Source organism: Myxocyprinus asiaticus, chromosome 3 (genome assembly GCF_019703515.2).
Source record: "Myxocyprinus asiaticus isolate MX2 ecotype Aquarium Trade chromosome 3, UBuf_Myxa_2, whole genome shotgun sequence".
NCBI lineage: Eukaryota > Metazoa > Chordata > Actinopteri > Cypriniformes > Catostomidae > Myxocyprinus > Myxocyprinus asiaticus.
The window spans coordinates 59952522-59973923 of record NC_059346.1 but is presented as its reverse complement, the minus strand read 5'-3'; the positions used below and the strand labels follow the sequence as shown (position 1 = coordinate 59973923).

The 21402-nt window shown below is 38.1% G+C and overlaps 2 protein-coding genes across 2 annotated transcripts in view; one reads left to right on the top strand and one right to left on the bottom strand.

The window, feature by feature from the left end:
• Positions 1–11624, bottom strand: part of LOC127426322 (palmitoyl-protein thioesterase ABHD10, mitochondrial-like) — a 28013-nt gene extending 16389 nt beyond the window's left edge. The window contains exons 1-2 of the mRNA XM_051673073.1: positions 11485–11624; positions 325–508 (exon numbers count right to left, since the gene is read on the bottom strand). Of these exons, the coding sequence (XP_051529033.1) occupies positions 325–508; positions 11485–11557 (257 nt within the window). The 5' untranslated portion in view covers positions 11558–11624. The remainder of the gene's footprint in view (positions 1–324; positions 509–11484) is intronic.
• An 8145-nt stretch (positions 11625–19769) lies between these two features.
• LOC127426353 (GS homeobox 1-like) lies at positions 19770–21002 on the top strand. The gene is made up of 2 exons (XM_051673113.1): positions 19770–20205; positions 20354–21002. The coding sequence occupies exons 1-2, from the start codon at positions 19824–19826 to the stop codon at positions 20704–20706; spliced, it is 735 nt and encodes a 244-aa protein (XP_051529073.1). The 5' UTR covers positions 19770–19823; the 3' UTR covers positions 20707–21002.
• The last annotated feature ends 400 nt before the right edge of the window (positions 21003–21402 follow it).

The following is a 21402-nucleotide window of genomic DNA, read 5'->3' as shown; positions in this document are numbered from 1 at the left end:
TGTGTTCAATAAAGACATTAAATATTATAACTGTTTGTCTGTTGTTAGCTTAAGCACATTGTGTTTGTCTATGCTTGTGACTTTGATGAAGATGAGATCACATTTTATGACCAATTAATGCAGAAAACCACCTATTTCCAAAGGGTTCACATATTTATTCTTGCCACTGTAAATGCACCAGAAAGCACTACATTTTCCATTTCCTCCTCCATACAAGCATGCACAAATAGTGCACAAATTAAAGGCAGGCCATTGCTCTGTCTTACTGAAAAAAGGCATGACTCTTTATGATCGTAGAGCAAACCACCTATACAGCGTTATTACCGGAGGTATGAGTGGCCCAAAGACTTGCAGAACTCCTCCAAGGCTTCTGCTTTCTGACCGCCCATGTTGGAGGCAAAACCAGGCAGGAAAACCACTCCAGGACTCTTCCCTGTCAGCTTCCTGTAGGCCAGCTTTGGCAGGTCTGGCCGTGTGGCATACTGGATTGTTGTCTTTTGCCGAACACCTAAAACAAAACATAAACAATCACTGGCTTAGTAAATACCTTTTTATTGAAGGGTAACAGATTTCACAGTAGTCATTTTGACAGTGCTTACAAGGCAGCACTTTATTGATATTCTTCAAACGTTCCATTCAACAGAGTGCAACAGTCGGGTTCCGGGTGTAAAAATCTGTTTTTTTTTCCTAGCGAATTGATTTTTAACAATAACTTATAAATCTTTAAAAACAGATCTACTACCATGAGCTCCAAGGACGTTAATTGATGGTAAGCATCTGTTAAAGCCATCATTCCTCGTTATTTCAATTTTTGAAATTGTTTAATAGCAGAATTCCTGATGAAGAACTACAGTACCCATTATACTGACAGGCTCAGCCAATCAGAGAATCGTGGCAAACAATGCACGCCAAACAAGCTCTGCAGTGACTGCCCACTCACGACATACCATGAATGACTTAATCTAGTTGGTCTTCCTACACTAACTAATTTATTGCAATGAAATTTAAATACATCATTTCTACACTTATAATCAACAACTAGTTTTATGTTTTTCCATTGTTTTTAATTTGATTATATCATTCGCAATGCTTCATGGGGTTGTAGTTTATTCCCTCACATGTAAGTACACAGTCTTGTATAGTGATGCACCGATCCGATACCTGGATCGGTATCTGCTCCGATACTGATGTTTTTAAATGGATCGGTTATCGGTCCTACGAGCCCGATCCAAATCCGATACTGTGTGTTAGTCATGTTCGTTACTGTCAAGCTCAAAAAATGGCAATTAAAACAAAATTAAAGCAGTTCATATGACTCATGCATTTTATTCAAAGCCACTTGAAGACGTGTGATAGCTCTGTGAATCATAAAAGGCTGTGTTTTATAAGTAAATATATAAAATGCACATGCAGCTCCAGCACGTTATTGAATGGCACTGCTCCGTTTACACACACCCACGGCTATTTTTAGCCTTCATGCAGTGCGCAATATTTGAGCGCTACTCACAAACATCATCTCAGATGTAGATGCTCAATAGTTTGGTTCACTTATATGCATTTAGAATGGCACCGGAAGTGCATTTGACCAGAATTTGAAAAAGAAGCGAATTAAACTACTGTGAACTTTCCTACAAACAGACACATACAGGACTTACTAGAGTTTACAATGTCAAAATAAAAGCGTGAGGGTTTTAAAAGGTAAAGTTGTCAAGGACAGACTCACGGAGGCAGAGATATGAACTCAGTAGCAGGGTTTATTGAACAGATGATTGAAACAGTGATGTAAACATTGCGAGTAAATCCAGTTGAGCAGAGTAGCAAACAGCAGGTGAGTAATATCCAGACAGGGTATACAGGTGCATCTCAATAAATTAGAATGTCGTGGAAAAGTTCATTTATTTCAGTAATTCAACTCAAATTGTGAAACTTGTGTATTAAATAAATTCAGTGCACACAGACTGAAGTAGTTTAAGTCTTTGGTTCTTTTAATTGTGATGATTTTGGCTCACATTTAACAAAAACCCACCAATTCACTATCTCAACAAATTAGAATACATCATAAGACCAATAAAAAAAACATTTTTAGTGAATTGTTGGCCTTCTGGAAAGTATGTTCATTTACTGTATATGTACTCAATACTTGGTAGGGGCTCCTTTTGCTTTAAATACTGCCTCAATTCAGCGTGGCATGGAGGTGATCAGCTTGTGGCACTGCTGAGGTGGTATGGAAGCCCAGGTTTCTTTGACAGTGGCCTTCAGCTCATCTGCATTTTTTGGTCTCTTGTTTCTCATTTTCCTCTTGACAATACCCCATAGATTCTCTATGGGGTTCAGGTCTGGTGAGTTTGTTGGCCAGTCAAGCACACCAACACCATGGTCATTTAACCAACCTTTGGTGCTTTTGGCAGTGTGGGCAGGTGCCAAATCCTGCTGGAAAATGAAATCAGCATCTTTAAAAAGCTGGTCAGCAGAAGGAAGCATGAAGTGCTCCAAAATTTCTTGGTAAATGGGTGCAGTGACTTTGGTTTTCAAAAAACACAATGGACCAACACCAGCAGATGTCATTGCACCCCAAATCATCAGAGACTGTGGAAACTTAACACTGGACTTCAAGCAACTTGGGCTATGAGCTTCTCCACCCTTCCTCCAGACTCTAGGACCTTGGTTTCCAAATGAAATACAAAAACTTGCTCTCATCTGAAAAGAGGACTTTGGAACACTGGGCAACAGTCCTGTTCTTCTTCTCCTTAGCCCAGGTAAGACGCCTCTGACGTTGTCTGTGGTTCAGGAGTGGCTTAACAAGAGGAATACGACAACTGTAGCCAAATTCCTTGACATGTCTGTGTGTGGTGGCTCTTGATGCCTTGACCCCAGCCTCAGTCCATTCCTTGTGAAGTTCACCCAAATTCTTGAATCGATTTTGCTGGACAATCATAAGGCTGCGGTTCTCTCGGTTGGTTGTGCATCTTTTTCTTCAACACTTTTTCCTTCCACTCAACTTTCTGTTAACATGCTTGGATACAGCACTCTGTGAACAGCCAGCTTCTTTGGCAATGAATGTTTGTGGCTTACCCTCCTTGTGAAGGGTGTCAATGATTGTCTTCTGGACAACTGTCAGATCAGCAGTCTTCCCCATGATGGTGTAGCCTAGTGAACCAAACTGAGAGACCATTTTGAAGGCTCAGGAAAACTTTGCAGGTGTTTTGAGTTGATTAGCTGATTGGCATGTCACCATATTCTAATTTGTTGAGATAGTGAATTGGTGGGTTTTTGTTAAATGTGAGCCAAAATCATCACAATTAAAAGAACCAAAGACTTAAACTACTTCAGTCCGTGTGCACTGAATTTATTTAATACATGAGTTTCACAATTTGAGTTGAATTACTGAAATAAATGAACTTTTCCACGACATTCTAATTTATTGAGATGCACCTGTAGACATGATGAACAGATAACTCACAACAGTCTTATGATACTTGCAGGCAATAATGAAGACACAGGTATGTTTGACATAGTAGAAAGGTGTTGAGTCTCAGAGATACTATCGATGAGAACAGACAAAGAGTGTGTGTGAAAGCAGGGTATATATGCAGTCCTTGATTAGCCACTAATGATATGCAGGTGCATGTAATCAGAACTCAGTGAAGAGTGAGCACTGAGGGCAGTGAGGAAGAGAGAGAGAGACCGGTGGATCCGTGACAAAAGGTGCACTATTGAGATATATTACTATTATAATATATTATTATTATTATCATTTGTTTACAAATTATAATAATATTTAAGTTGAATGGGTTCCAAAAAATAACTGTGTGAATGAAAAGTGAGCTGATATCTTACAACTAAATTGAACAAAAGTCCAGAATAGAAGTTGAACATTTTTTGCAATAAAATAAATAAAAAAAACAGCTTCCTTTCTACAGATGACTTATACTGGAATTACTGTTAATTTTGCTGCTACATTATCCAGTATACTAGTTAACAATAAAGTTTTTCTTAATAAGCTATACATTTATATTGAAATAATGTGTAGTTAGAGGTTTGTGTTTCTTTACACAATAAAGAGTACACCCAATTAGTTCCACACAATAATGTAAAGATATTCTAAACTGATTATGCAAAAAAACAACACTGGTATCGGATTGGGATCGGTATCGGCCGATACTGAGATTTCCGATACCGGATCAGAAGAGAAAAAGTGGTATCGGTGCATCCCTAGTCTTGTACCTTTGTCTTTTTGTCCAATTTTCAAATATCTTTTAGCTTCAAATCAAAGTTTATAATGTTGTTATTTACCTCAGAGCTGACTGGTGTGGTTCACGGCTTAGAACTCTTTTATAAAGGATTTTATTAAATCCCTATGGAAGAAAAGAATGGAAAAAACTTCTGGAACCAAGGCAGCTGAAAAAGTGGCCGCTATTAATTCACCTCGAACTGCTGAATGACTCCATTCAAACTTTCTTTTGTAGATAATATCATCAATATCTATGCTATCTAAATGAGCTTTTTTAATAAACTTTATATATATACTTTCTAAGCAATGTAAGATTAAAATCTGACTTTATCATTGACTTTCACTGTTATAATGTTCGCCATTCAAAATTCAGGCCAATTTAGGTAACTGTAATATTTGCATATTGAATTGTGATCGACTTTCCCTTTATTACATCTATTTAGTCATTAATGCTACCATACAAAGCCAAAAATGCAGTAACTACACCGTTTTTTTTTTTTTTCATAAGTCAGTTTTGAGGCATTGTAGTTACTGCTTTTGACTTGCACGGTAATTTAGTTTCCTTAAAGGGGTAGATCACCCAATAACTAAAATTCTCTCATCATTTACTCAACCTCATGCCATCCCAGATGTGTATGACTTTCTTTCTTTTGCTGAACACAAATAAAGATTTTCAGAAGAATATTTCAGCTCTGTAGGTCCATACAATGCAAGTAAATGGTGCCCAGAACTTTGAAGGTCAAAAAAGCACATAAAAGCAGCATAAAAGTTACATTACTTAAATATTGATCTGTTTCTCACCCACAGCTATCAAATCTCTTCAAAAGACATGGATTACACCACTGGAGTCATAAGGATTGCCTTTATGTGCTCACTTGCATTGTATGGACATATAGAGCTGAAATATTCTTCTAAAAATGTCAGTTTGTGTTCAGCAGAAGTAAGTCACACACATCTGGGATAACAAGAGGGTGAGTAAATGATGAGAGAATTTTTATTTTGGGATGAACTATCCCTTTAATACTACAAAAGTGACAGAAGTGGTGTTGATTTGAATCCACCTAGAAAATGATGTCGTTGTGTATATTTTTGGAGCAGCAGAAATTGTTAACCTTGTGTAAATTGATGTGAATAGTAAGCTTTATGCTAAGCTAAAATGCTATTTTTGCCCTTTTACATGCACCTGTTATGAGGCACGATTATATTTTTCTATCAATAAAATCCACATTAAATAAATAAAATTCTCTAGTAAGATCTTTAAAATTAAGGCAAAGATGTACTGCAAAAATCTTATTCTTAATGAGAATTTTTGTATTGTTTCTCTCTAAATCTATCTAAAAATCCTTCAAGGGGTCATGCATGTCTTTTAAAAAAAAAAAAATTATGTTCCTTATTTACTTATAATATTTGTAAAGTTTTCTGCACATAAAACAGCTGTATATTTGTAAAACATTATCATTTTCCACCCTCATTTTGACCCTCTGTCAGAAACGCTCGGTTTTGGTGCTGCTTCTCCTTTAAGTCCTGACAGTAAACGCCCACTTTTATGTTTGGCTCTCTTCTCTTGACTGACCTGCTTTCTCCTTGCCATCTCACTGCTCAAGGCTACTGGGCGGGCTACCAAAGTGATATGGTAGAGTAGGTGTTGATGTGTTGTTGTGGAGGCGGTCAGATGAAAATGTCTCCCACAGTGTGACATCACTAGAGAACGAGTCATTTTGGCAGCTTGGTTTCAACAAATGCTCTTTTTTCAGTAAGGAGGAAGTTTTGAGTTCTGAAACTTACAGTATGTTTTTATAGTACAATGACCTCTTATATGTCAAAAGATCAAGGAAAACTTGATTCCTCATGTCATGCTCCCTTTAAAACAATATAAATTTACTTTACTGTGTTTTATAAGCAACTTTATAAGATGTTTAGTTTTTTTAGTTTTTTTGAGAATTTACTTTTATTATAAATGTATTTTGTCTTACTCTACTGGCATTTTTTGGTTCTGGAAAAATCTGGAAAATCTGCCAGTGCTGAAGAAGTAATCCAAAGTATTTAGATTATGTTACTGACCTCGTGTAATCTAACAGAATAAATTACAAATTACATTTAACAGCATGTATTCTGTAATCTGTAGTGGAATACATTTTAAAAGTAACCCTCCCAACCCTGGTAGTTAATGATATCAATGTAAGTAGATAGATAGATCAACACCCCAGATAGTACAGTACCCCTACCATGACATCAGGACATCGAGAGCGCATTGCCTATGACAGATACCAGAACACCAACATATACCGGCACGGCCGGTCTGAGGGGGGCCTACAAGGTATAATTATTAAGGGGCCAAGTCAGGAGTTTGGGCGGGCCTGCTGATGCACGAGAAAACACTGGAGACAGGAAAACGAAAACAGGCGTCCGTTATGAATCGTAGAACACTTCCACATTCAAGAAAAAGGTTGATTACAGCATGCTTTGGAAAACGATAATGCAACTTGGTAAAAACAACTTTCCAAACAAAATCAGGTTAGTGTGGACGTTGTTAAACTAGGGCTGTTGATTTAAAGGTGCTGTAAGTGATTTTAGCCATTCTAACTTTCACCAGACTGAGCCGCTGATTTAGCCATGCCCCCTCTTTCTAAAACACTGCAACGATACCGATGAAACCAACAGAAATCATGTTCTCACGGTTGCCAAATACAACAGTAGAGAAATAGCACCCTCAACTGACAAATTATAAATCAGAATATGGCCTCAACAATGGACTCTATGCACGGTCACTTCCACATTTTGCCTTAGGGGGCACACTAACTTCCGGCGCAGCGCTGGAAACGATTTCTTCCTATGCTGATAAATGCTGTCGAGACGACTCGGGGGAAAATTACTTTTCAAACGCGTTATTTACACAAGTTTCTACGGATGACATTGGACAATATCCATTGCACATTGAGCCACGGAGCTGTTGCTCCATCCAGTAAAAAGAAGTGGTTTAACAACGTGTATTTTAAGATATTTCGATCACAATGAGGGTGAATATTCACAAGCCATAGACCAGCACAGGCTTAGCAAGGTCCCTGTTTCCGGCTGTATTACACATGTAATTGTTTTGATTTATTTTTCTAGATAAAGTATAGCCCTCTGTGATATTATAAGTTAATATAATATGATAATTGATGCTACTCCAGCTTCACAGCAAATGCTGGAGTGAATGGTAATATATTTCTTAACATAGTGACTCTAACCATACAACTGGTCTAATAGTGGTCAATATTAGATTATTGTATTGTACTTATGCAGTATAATATAATTTTCACTTTCAGTCAAATTTACGTTAAAGGTGCAATATGTAACAATTTGCCAATCTGTGAATGGCTTGTAACGCAACTTAAAAAATTAGCCCTTCCTGGACTTCCTAGGTTGCCTATTAAAGCCTGTAGACTGAATTTCATGGGAAGGGAGCGGGCCGGTTTTGCCGGGAAAATCCAAAGGATGTGACATTTATGCGCGCTCCCGAGAGCCTTGACTCAGTGCTTCTCTTCCGCAATCCAACAGCGACAACAAACTGCAACACTAGGTAACGTTATCTTAGAGATGGAATCCAGCAAACAGCCGGCTCCCAACACAACACCGACTCCTACACAAACTCAGAGTAAGCCAAAACAACATTTATCTGCTGAATCCCATCTGGATAAGCTGGAACGTGATCGCAGTCGAATGAAAACTAGTGAACATCGGCAGGGCATTTGATTCCTGGAGGGACCTTCGTTCGGTTTTGGAAATTAAAACCGACCCTGAATTGGCGTTCTTCTTATTGGACAGGTAAGCTTACATAACTGCAAAGCATGTGAAATATAGTGCCATAAGGATTGATCCGTGTCATTTTAGCTAACTTGATCTTGCCTGCACAGTAACTGTCATAAACAATGTTAATCTGTAATTATTCAGCAAGGTAAACAACAATAACACATGAAATGAATGCTAGACAATGTTCAAGATAATGCAAAAAGCTCCATTCATTAGTGTAACATAACTAGGTTATACAGAAAATATATACATTCTATTATTATAAAACAATAGCGCATTATTTTATCAAAATGACAGTTGTGATGGAATCAAATCAATACTGAATTGTGTCAACATATTTATAATGTACAATCTATTTTATAAACAGCTACTGTCATCATCCACCAAATTTAGCTAACAGCTATTGATAAAGCATACTAGCTAGCTAACGCCGACATAGGCTATCTATAAATGAAGTCAATGTATCATGCAAAGATAAGTGATTACTTCAAACTACAGTCTTGCATAATCAGACCTTTATCCACACTTTGTTTTAGCCCTGTTCCAGCACTGGAGAGTCAAATATAATATACAGTCTCAAAGTTTGTAGTAAAACAATCATAACTGTGTAATTTTAATTATGCTACCTCATCTGTCAGCATGATGTTGTGGATCAATTTCAGCCTCTTTGTATGTTACGTCATTGTTTTGGTCGATGCGCTCATCCCTACGGAGTGTGTGCGCGATCATGAGCAACAGGTGACAGCTGGCTGCAGTTCACTTAATGGCCACAGGTGTCATTAATAACAAGGGTTTCTGAGTCTTACATACTGCACCTTTAATAAGAATCGTGTCCCATTTCTGAGAGATTTGTCATGTGCCTGTGCAGGGATCTGCCGAACTGAAGAGAACACTGATGATGGACGAATGCTTATTAGAAGTGAACATTTTATTCTCCTTTTTTCTTTTATTTGCAAAAAAAAAAAAAAAAAAATATAGATTGCAATGTGTGTTAACACTTTACAATAAGGTTCCATTCATTAATGTGCATTAATATATTATTAGGTATCATGATCAAACAATTAACAATATACATTTTTAACAATATTTATTCATATTTGTCAATATTAGTTAATAAAAATAGAATTGTTCATTGTTAGTTCATAGTGCATTAACTGTTAACATGTACAATATTTGATTTTTAAAATCTATTAGTATGTTGAAATTAACATTAACTAAGATTAGTAAATGTTGTAGAAGTATTGTTCATTGTTCATTCATGTTAACTAATGTTAACAAATAACCTTATTGTAAAGTGTTACCAATTGTTATTGTATCATTACTTTTATTTATGAACATTGTGCTGTGATTTTACAGATTATATGAATAAAAACTAATTAATCCTCAACTGTTCAACAAATTTTGTCAATAGTGCTTTACTCATGTGTAATCTCATGCTTTGACTAGGGGTTAGTATAATAATTTACAAAAAAATTAGTATTGTGTGTTTTCGGGGGCCTGGGTAGCTCAGCATGTAAAGACGCTGACTACCGCACCTGAAGTCACAAGTTCGAATCCAGAGCGTGCTGAGTGACTCCAGTCAGGCTTCCTAAGCAACCAGTTGGCCCGGTTGCTAGGGTGGGTAGAGTCACATTGGGTTATCCTCCTTGTGGTCACTAAAATGTGGTTCTCGCTCTCAGTGGGGCGCGTGGTGAGTTGTGTGTGGATGCCGCGGAGAATAGCGTGAAGCCTCCACACGCACTAGGTCTCCGCAGTAACACGCTCAACAAGCCACGTGATAAAATGCGCGGATTGATGGTCTCAGACGTGGAGGCAACTAAGATTTGTCCTCCGACACCTGGACTGAGGCGAGTCAACACGCCGCCACCACCAGGACTTAGAGCACATTGGGAGTTGGACATTCCAAATTTGGGAGAAAAGGCGAGAAAAATCCCAAAAAAGAAAAAAAAAGGATTGTGTGTGTTTCTCAGTGATGTTTCATCACCCTGTGGATGGCGCTGAAACCTCAGCTGAGTAATGGAGCAACTGTCCCACATCCTCTTCTGGTAATAGTTTGTGCTCTGGAATTGCTTGTTGCTGTATTTCTCACATGTAAATCACTGTACAATCGCTGGATGTAAATACTCTGTACAGACGTTATAGCAGTGTTCGGCCCTTCTGCAAACTTCAAAATGTATGTATTTGCACTTTTGAAGCTCATTAAAGAGATCACTTTTAAACGTTTACTAAATAAAATTACATTTGTTGTGATAAATCGCTTTATTATAGAAAAAATTGTAGTTTGCTATAACTCTTTGACACTTTCGCGTTAGCTGGATACCATACCGGAAGATAGTTAGCCCCCTGAGATTTGACCGGAAATACCTAGGCTACGTTTCGTGCATAGAGTCCATTAGCTGCAATGACAACACTATGAGAACGCGCAAAATGATTGACAGGCAGAAAGCGTCAATGACCACGGCCGGCGGACACATTTACGTTGGCTGTTTACAAAGTCTACAGCTGTCACAGAGACTGGTGAGATATCTCATGACACTTATTTCAGTGATATCTTTCAGTGAGTAGGACATTTTTTTTTTTTTTTTTTTTTTTTTTTGCATACTTTCCATGAAAAAAATAGCTTACAGCATCTTTAACTTGTTAATTTACTGTGATTAATTATTATATATATATATATATATATATATATATATATATATATATATATATATATATCAGTGCTCTAACAACACAGGGCTTATGACTAGAAAATAAATGAAACACGACGCAACTAAAGTGAGACCCACCAAAAGTGCATGCCAATAGTACGATTATGTTCAATGATATGGAAATAAAACAATGTTTTTACTTTTAAGCCATTAGCCTAGGCTATATGATATGTATTTTAATTATCTGAACTGTAATATTTTAATTAGGCATATTATAAACTAAATTATCTTTATTTTGGGGCCTTTCTTATTAGCAATATTAATTGCGATAAATTTGTTTAATTAATTGGCACATCACGTAATTAGTTTTAAAAATGTCATCAAATCGTGACAGCCATGGTTTAATCACAACGCTCTTTCGCTTGTTTTGAAGATTGTCTTTCACTGATTTCTTTCATTCAACCCTTTTTCACTATATTTAGGGGAAACAAAAATTTTTAATTGCAGTTGGTGGCGCTTAGCTAGAAGACCAAGTACATGTGATCTCTCCCCAGGTTCATCAACCATCTGCGCAGCAACTTTCCGCCTTGTTATCTCGAGATAGCAGAGTTGCACGTTCAAATAGCTAAATCAAAAACGTTGAATTATATCGATACATCACAGTGTTCTAGCTAAAACCCCTAGGTTTCTTAACGTTGCAATACAAAAAACTAGTTTACGCTTGCCATACTGGCCACACCTCCACATGTACGCCCCCTGGCCGCAACACGTCGAAATGCTTATAAAATACTTTCTGTAAAGGGCTCGGCTTACCCGTAGCAACGTGCGGGAGCATGGTGAATTTCCGGACATGTTTTTGGAGAACCTTGCAGTAATTTCTGATCATTTTTTGTCGCCGTACTGCCCCCCTTCTGCGGAGACACGAAGGTTGACAGAAGACTCCACTCGCAATAGTCTCCTAACGGTAGACCGAGAACTGACTGCAAATCACTGCCGCCTGCTGGTGTGGAGCGCCAGTGCACTTTTGAGGAAAGAGAGACAAAGAGAGAGAGATACTAGGTAGTACATATTATCAGACAGTTTACACAATATGCACAGTGTTCGCAAAAGCTAGCCTATCTATTATACAATGTAGTATGCACAACATTTCAACCAGAACATTTGTAAAAGCCAGAGCCAACTGTAATTAAATTGTACACAAACTTAAATGTAGACTGCATGCTGTGCCTAAGAACAGCTGTGGATCGGGTGGGAGGTTCTTCAGTAGCCTACCTTTAAAAAACATGTCTACCTCACAATTTCAAATTAATCCCAAGTCCTGGTTATTCCTGTAACAGACATGGATTTATAGATCTACCTTTAACCCTTGTGCGACTTTCGGGACATTTTTGTCTTTTTCATTTTAGTTTTTTGATCATTTTGGCTGTGTTAATGAAAACGGCATACATTTTGCCAAAGATGTGTATTTTGGGGGGAATTTTGATATTTCAACCTCAGTTCCTGTAATACATCTATAATAAACTGTGTACACAAAATAGTTACACTCAGGACCTTAAGGACAAAAATGTCCTCATTGAAACCCATTAAAACTGCAATATTTGATCCTAGTGCCATTAAAGCATAAAATCATGAATTATATGTTATTATGCTTTCGTTCCAGAGCTCTGGCTTCAAAAATTCAATTTTTTATATTTTCCACCAGATGGCGCCATGTTTCTCATGTTTAGCCTATGGAGCAAATACATGCTTTTTCCTATTTTCTGTTTGCTGTATTATAGAGCACTGAAGGCCAATTAAATAAATGATGCAGCTAAAACTGTGTGGGTGTGTTGGTATGGATGTCAGAGTGTGTTTTGTATGTGCGTATTGAGAAATGTGTGTGTGTGTGTGTGTGTAAAGAACAATAGTGGCATTATGTAAACAAACTGGCATTTAAAGGGTTAAAAACCTGAAATTGAATGAATATTTGGTAGTTATGATCAGGCCTGATGTTGGTTAAAAAAGTCAATGAAAGTGGAAAATAATATTAATATATAATATTATTATGGCAGTTTTTTGACGTGGACATTTTTGTCCTCTAAGGACCTCTGAGTAACTTTTTTTTTATTGACGCACAAGGGTTAAAAAAAAAAATCGTTATAAGAAACGACATCTGGTCCATCTAACCTTGTGTGTGTGTGTGTGTGTGTGTGTGTGTGTATGTGTTTGTATGTGCCATGAGATGGCGCAGCAACTCCACTGCAACGACGTTCCCTTCTAAAGTGTGAGCTGGCATAGCGCCTGAAGGCTGTTGTAACTGAAAGATTGTATGCAGAGACAATGGCAGCATCCTATTCATTATTCTGAGTTCAGGACTGATTTCAGGTAATTATTTCACCTTCATTTACCTGTTAGAGATAGTTTCAGCAGATGCATGTTAGCCTATAGTTATGAATTTAAGCTTTGAAGTGCAGAACAAAAAAATTTTGTTAGAAGTGTTTTAATTGCCATCATGTATAAATAAAAACCTGAATAATCTTACTATATTTATCAATATAAATACAGGCCTACAAGTGATGTTGGCTTTATATTGTTTATATTTATCTTTGAATAGCCATTTGCTTAGTGATTGTATCAGTGGTATATGAGTTTATAGGAGAGAAAGAGACCTTTTCAAATATTTACTATGATAAACATAGTTGCGGCCAAAATATCATAGACTATAATGTTGCTACAGTTTTTGCCAACGCTCCCAATTGAAATGACAGAATAATCCTGAAAGTTTACAATAGGCCTAAGTGTAGTAACCATGGTATTTTGGCGGTAACTATACCATGGTCATTTTTTCCACAAAAAAATAAATAAATAAAAAATACCAACCTTCGTTTTTTTCTCTTGACCATAGATGGCATTAAATTTAATCTCAGTACATTTATTGAATGGGTGTGCTCCTCTTCATCTGGTCATTTAATCTGAATATCAGCATTTGTGAGATTTATTCCACCGGAACAGCTTTGAGGCTGATTGATCTAATTTTGTATCATTGGAAAATTGTGATCTGTGACATTCTATTATGTTGGACATTAAAAGTGTTTATGCCTATTTATTAATGGGAGATTTGTGGACACAGTAATGTATTTAGATTTGTGGAGTAAAAAGTTGTTGTTGTTTTTTTTATTTGTTGAAAAGGTAATGTTAGGCCCTTGGGGTAAAATGCCCCACTCAGAATTTGGGGGGAAATGCCTATAGGCTAATTGAGTGGAATCATTCAATCTGAATTCATAATATTGATATTATGGCATCCCTTCTATTACAAAATGGGCATTTGAAAATGTATATATTCATAGGCCTGTAAATAATTCATAGAATAAGTTTACCTTAAGGTAAACTTATAATAAAAATTGAATGACTGAATAATGACAGACAAATACTTTGTGAAAATACATAATGACATAGAATATTTGACTTTACATTAAATGACAACAATACATTATTAAAAATGATATCAGGGGCCTGGGTAGCTCAGCAAGTATTGATGCTGACTACCACCCCTGGAGTCGCGAGTTCGAATCCAGGGGTGCTGAGTGACTCAAGCCAGGTCTCCTAAGCAACCAAAATGGCCCGGTTGCTAGGGAGGTTAGAGTCACGTGGGGTAACCTCCTCGTGGTCGCGATTAATGGTTCTTGCTCTCAATGGGGTGTGTGGTAAGTTGTGTGTGGATTGCGGAGAGTAGCATGAACCTCCACATGCTGTGAGTCTCCCCGGTGTCATGCACAGTGAGCCACGTGATAAGGTGCGCGGATCGACTGTCTCAGGCAACTTTACCTATAGCTACTTTTTGAAGTGGCTACCATGACCGAAATAAAATTCTGAGGATGCATTTCATCATATGGCTTCTAGGATTTTGAATGATATCAAACTACTGGTCTGTTATCAAAAGCTCTTGAAGGTGACATGAACTTTATTCATTATGTTTGCAGCTTCAATATGCGCCCACCCTCAGAAGTGTTTGTGAGTTCATTTGTTTAGCTAAATGACAGAATCCGCTTGAAACCGAAATGACGCTGCGTCAAACCGAGGACGGCGTCACCCCTCCTCTTTCTTTTTGCGCACGCCCCCTCATTTCCAGAACGATTCCTTGTTATGACATCCCGGTAAAAGAGAGCCACAGAGGTCTCTCACCTCGACGCTAAATTCAATGTAAAGAATGCAGACCCCGGCGCTCTCGTCGCTGAAAAGAGGCCAACAATTTAGCAATTTCTGCTGCTTGTGACAGGGCTCATGACTAATTCCCATATTTAAATGTGAACAGGCAAAGCTGGCCCATTTGACGGCAGCCAAGCGCATTTTATCAGGTCAGAAAGACATCAATGGCATGGAGGGTAGGAGGTGGCAGGAACTGTTTAACTGTGCAAAATTCAATCAAAAAGAGAATTTAGAAGGCTGTGAAAGTTTGGAAAGCGCCGCTGAAAACATACAGGCGGGTACGCGAGTGCTTTTTTGTGCATTATTGAATGTCTTGTCTCTTTATATCAGTTTACAAGAGTTAACACTTGAAAGCGCAGTTCTGAGTCAGCCCTGTTCATTATTTCTCGACCTCTTGACATTGCAGGTGCAGAATCGAATAGTAGCCTCTCTCCCTCGCATTGTCTCTGTGATTAAATTCTGCATGAACAACATGTGATACTGAGTAAAAGCTCACTGGAAACCCTTGAATTAATTTTAAAATGCTCCGGGCTTTATGAAGCCAGTCACACTCTTCTATCTTTGATTGTTTATGTGAGACAGTCTTGTATTGTGGTGGGAATATCTGAGATTTGAACGCCCGCTGAAACACTTTTGATTATTAGCGTTTTTATTATTATTAAATAGGCTTCCTGTTTCTGTATGCGTAAACTTGAGTAAAAGCGTGACCAAATGTGATAGACTGCCAGTGGATAAGGCTGCTCTTGCAAGGTCATGATCGATGACTAGCCTGTCGTATAAATTTACTGGCTGGATACAACGCCACCATCAAGGTAGATTCATCTGACTTCAACACAAGCACTGAGAGGTTATGCCTATACTTGGCGTATTCCAAACTAGGCTATAAACAGTGCAAAAGCGGATTTTTAGAAATGGTCAGAAATCCAATTTACTAAATTCTGCACTTGACGTTTTAATAATAATAATAATAATAATAGTAAACAACAACAACAACAAAAAGCATTGGTCTTTTGCGGATGTTTGCGCTGTTAAGCTGTTATTAAACGCCATTGCCATATGTCTTAGAAAGGTGCGACTGAATATGCTAAACGACCTTTAAAATGTCTTGTTCTGAAATCGAACAGGTTTTTATTTGTAAACAGAACATATGCTGAAACTATATATATATATATATATATATATATATATATATATATATATAAGGTCTCACATTAACACAGATTAACACATTTTTACACCTATGGTAGCTTAATAACTGTTTAATGACTAAATAAAAATGTGAGATTTTATGACATGAACCCTTTATGGGATATTGAGAGATTTGAATATGTACAAAAACATATTTTTACGTAGAAAGTGATTTAAGGAGATGCTGCAGTGAGCCGCTGCCACACGGGGATTCATCGGTCAAATTAAATCTATTCACTTTAGTGTAGTGTACTATTCTAATTTTTTTTTTTTTTTTTTAGTAATATCGTACAATCTTTAACTCCAACTGTAGCTAAATTGTACTTCTGGGATTTTTTTAACAGAGAAAATATCAGGTTTTAACAGCGTTTAAAGTTTGTAGACTGGCTGCGAGCCCCGCGATTCCCAAGAAGCTCTCATTGAGAGGCCACGTGTCCGTTTCCAAAGCCTCTCCAACTTAACCACCTCCATTGTACGTCTAACCCAGATCGGCAGCGTCCCTCCACATAAAGGGATTTGCAATTTCAAGATATTCCAGCTTAAATGTTTTTGACAGTTCCCTCGCTTTTGCCTCGGCCTGCTTATTTTCACTGTGCCAAATGGGTCACCTTGGGTAGCTGTCTGCGCGCAAAGGGCTTTTGCGCGCATTCAGTCCGAATTTTTTCCAACTTTCCTTGACAGGGAAACCAGCTGCTGGTCGTGAAAAGACGGCTTATTAATTGTCCTTTGTCATGCAGAATTGCTTTATTTCTAAAGAAACGTACAAAGGCTCTTTTTCAGGATTCAAGTATTTTGTTTCGTGCGCATTTTCAACTCATCGAATCAGCTGCAGCGCCTCACCGTCTACCAGACTCAGGTACTGACGGCCTGCCTCTTTTGTCCGCTTTTAATGCTCTTGTAAATCGGGCAGACTGATTTGTTACAAGCTGCTCTTTTAATCTGATAGATAAGAGACAAGTCTAAGAAAAGCCGTAAATGAAAAATTAGTTGGAAGAAAGACAAGGGCGAGTCTGCTAGATGGGGGTCTGTTGACTCAAGCGGCCCTCGAGCGTTAGGCAAGCCCTCTCAGCAGCCCCTGTCAGGGTCACGTCAACAATTCGCTTTTCTTTCTCTAAAAAGACACTGTAGCCCTTTTTGCTTCAATGAATTGATCGGCGCAAAATTAAGAATAAATAAATTGAGAATTTTGAGGAGCACTAGGCTTAAAACTCCCCCAGGGCGCATACCCCCGGGCTATTGAATGGATAAAGGGCGCTTTGCAGAGGACGTACGGTGCAAAATGAGACTCTATGGTGTAATTAACAAAATGGTCTAATCCTATATCTTAACAAATGCAAATATTAGAGTTTTGTTAAAATGTTTAAGTGAACAATTAAATGAGAGTTTGGGAGAGAAGCCCAGTATCCCACATTAACTGGAATAATTTAGTAAATGTGCCGATCTCACCAGAGCCTTTGTTGACACCGATAGCTGATGATAAATGGCAAGAAATGGAAATAACATTAAAACCTTATTTTAGTTATTTAAATTAAGATTGAAAGCGCTATGATGGTGGTGTAGAGCGCGTGGAAACGAGTTCCCAAGTTATGGGAACGGTCTTAATAAACACGTTAAACTGAGTTCCAGTTCTGTTGCGCATTAAAAAAGAAGAATACGAGAAAAGAAAAATGGAAAGGCTGAAGTGCCCTTTTCAAGTTTAACGTGTCATTTTTCACACGTCTCATTTGTTTTTCTTTATTTTTTTTAAAGATATCCGTTTCCCATTTAATGTCCACTCTAATGCTCATTAAATTTGGGGACCTGGAGCAACATGTACTGTATTATAATTATTTTTTTTAAGTGAGTAATGTGTTAAATTATGATTAATACATTCACACATGTATTGTACTCATGCCTTTCATTTATGCAGTAAAGTATGCAGCACATAATTATTGTCGCTATATCAGCGATCTCAAACGCAACAGGCAAAAAACTATAATCACCATCATCATCATGTGTGCGCCTCGACCCCTTTTAAATAAATTTAAATACAAACATCGATTAATCTGTCTCGTTGACTCACATATTTTATTCATTTGCGTATTATTGTCTGTGCATTAATACACTACTTTGGGTTTTATTAACCCGCTCTCACGAGACTGTTAAGAACCGTGCCCTAAAGGGCTCAGTGTTTAACGGGGAGGCCCCGCGCCTGAGGGACACCAGGCGCTTTCAGCTGCGTCCCCTGGGAATGCCATGAGGAACCCGATGAATACGCGTCTCTTTGGACTTCTTGACGGAGATCGATCCCGATGCACTTGAGTTGTAAATAGAGGAGCATAGAGATGCTGTGATTTAGATTAGCGTAAATACCCAAAATCTCTTACGATAACTATAGGTCAGGGTAGACTGAGTGCTATAAAAGTCAGAATTTTATAAACATTCTATTTCTGTCTTTTATTAGTTGTTAGCTTATTTAGATGAACGGCCACAGGCGGTCATAGACTCTTCTAGACTGATTCATTCCATTAAAGACCTTCTAAAATATGTTTAAGGGTAGTTGGAGTGCGCTCAACACGCGCGTCTCGTCCTAGTAAGCTTGCAATTACGCCTTGTGGTTTGTTTCCCTTGATGACTTTTAGAGCTAGACTACGTTACATCTAAATAAATACATTTGAATGTATAAAAAGGTTTTTAAAAGGTTTTTATTGGGCACATGTTATGAATACATTTTCCTCAAACGGATAATTGTATGTAAATAATGTAACCTTATCACTCACATATTCGTGATGCCATGTTTAAGAATAGGGCGACATGTGTATATTTTTCATATAGGCCTACATTTTTTTAAATCCCTGATCACACATTGCCTACAGAAGAAAGAAAGAAAGCGTTAGGATACTTTTTTGTTGAATTATCTAACATTCTAAACTCAATAAGACAGCTTCACCTAGCTTGATAGGGTGAGTTGTATTGGCGGACTTACAGGAAAACAAAGAGAACATTTTGTCCTAACGATAATTCCAAAAGATATATATTTGAAATCTTGTGAAGGAAAAGAGTCCCGAGTCAAACCAATATTTTAAGATCAATTTTCTACGTCCGATAATGCAATATATATATATATATATATATATATATATATATATATATATATATATATATATATATATATATTGCATTCCCATTTTTAAGAAACCCCTGAATCACTCTCTCAGAAACTAAGTCTTATAATTGGGGCAGAGTTGCAGGTGGAATGAACCCCCGCGAGGAGCCGTGTGACATCAGTCATATGCACGAATGAGTCTCTATGTCTCCGTAATTACGTTCACGCAGAACAAATGAGGAACCCTCTTTGAATGAAATGAATTAAAAGAGCAATAGTGCCCGTATGACCGAGTGAGAAAGAAAATAATGTTTAAAACGACACTAAATAGTAATAGTATAAAAAGATGGGACATTTCAAAAGGGAGAAGGGGCAGTACCGCCTCTTGCAGTGTGGGTGGGGCTGACAATAATAGACTACATTATGCAGTTCATTTAGTTAACAAGTGAAATAATAGGGAAGCGTGCAGAGTGAATGCCGAGAGAAAAGGCACAAAACCCTATTGAGTGCTCTCAGCCGCTAGTAACGTAACCGTCACATGGACGAACTGGCTCTCCAACTATTTAAGCAGGACCACGTTCTCCTCAGCATCATTCTGCCGTCGAGCCTTGGCTACAGATACTGGAACGAGACCGACTCAGATAAACTTTTAAAAGCTTTCAAAAACTAAGTGAAGAAACACAGTGCTTTCAAGATGCCAAGATCTTTTCTTGTGGATTCCTTGATTTTGAGGGAGAACAGCGAGAAAGGAAGAGAGAACAGCCCGCCGTTATTTCCGTACGCCGTGCATCCGTCTCATCCTCTCCACAGCCTTTCCACAGGCTCCTGCCACTCTCGCAAAGCGGGTTTGTTGTGCTTTTGCCCGCTGTGCGTCACGGCGTCGCAGCTGCATCCGTCGCCTCCAACACTACCGCTTATCAAGGCTTCCTTTCCTGCCTTCGGCTCCCAGTACTGTCACTCCGCGCTGTCCAGGCAGCACTCAACTTCTGGCGGTGTAAACCTCAGCAGCGGCTCGGGGTTATACCAAGCAACATATCCAGTTCCAGATCCGAGACAGTTCCACTGCATATCCATAGGTGAGTAACTCTTGTCAAACGCCTTGCATTGATCAATAATCATAAAAGACAGTAAAGTCTACTTCTAACTAGACTCTATGTCCTTTCTTGTCTACTTTATTTTAATATCACCCACGTTAATAAAGTTTCTCATGTTTCTTTTCAACAGAGAATAACAGCAGCCAACTGCAGAGCAGCAAGCGCATGCGCACCGCGTTCACCAGTACGCAACTCCTGGAGTTGGAGAGGGAGTTCACCTCCAACATGTACTTGTCAAGACTTCGGCGCATAGAGATTGCAACTTACCTCAACCTGTCCGAGAAGCAAGTCAAGATTTGGTTCCAGAACCGCCGCGTAAAGCACAAAAAAGAAGGCAAAAGCGGCTCCCATAGGACGGGCTTGCACAACTGCAAGTGCTCGTCGTCCTTATCCTCCGCCCGGTGCTCTGAGGAAGAGGATGATCTGCCCATGTCACCCCCGACATCAGAAAAAGAGGACGCAGATCTGTCCATTAGCCCATGAACTCGTATTCATTATCACATCAACAGACTCTGTACGCCACACCTGTGGAATCTTGAATGCAGCCAAAAAGCGACGGCACCTGCGTGTGCCGTCACCTGTAAATAGCGAGAAACAAGAAAACCTTTATATACGTTTGGGATCTGCGTATCCCTTTAATGTTGTATATTTGTCTACATGTATTATGTTTGTAGTTTTTTCTTTCTTTTTTCTTCTGAAAACGACTTGTTAAGCCCATAGTTCCGCATCCAAATACCTTTCCTGTCACCAAATGTTTTTGATATCTGTAATTAAATAGTACACAATGAATTTTACTAAAAATTAGTGAACCAACTGTTTTGGATAAACAAAACTGTTGTGTTTTTTTTTTTTTTTTTTTTTTTTTTTTTTTTGCATGGATGGCTAGTACAGGGTAGCTTAAGCACAATTTTGGAACGGAATGGAAATGGATGTAACCGGGACGGCGAACACTAACTAAACGTCACTTCAGTGACAGAATTTGTTATTGTACTTTTATTGTAATGAGAATATTTATTTATTTAAAAATATTAATGCTGAAAATAAAGAATATTTCTTAGTGACAAAATGTTGTCTCATGTCAGTTGATTTAACAAGAAGTATCAACCAATACAACTCATCTTATCAAGTTAAGTGAAGCTGTCTTTTTGAGTTTCGAATGTTAAATAAAGTATCCGAACG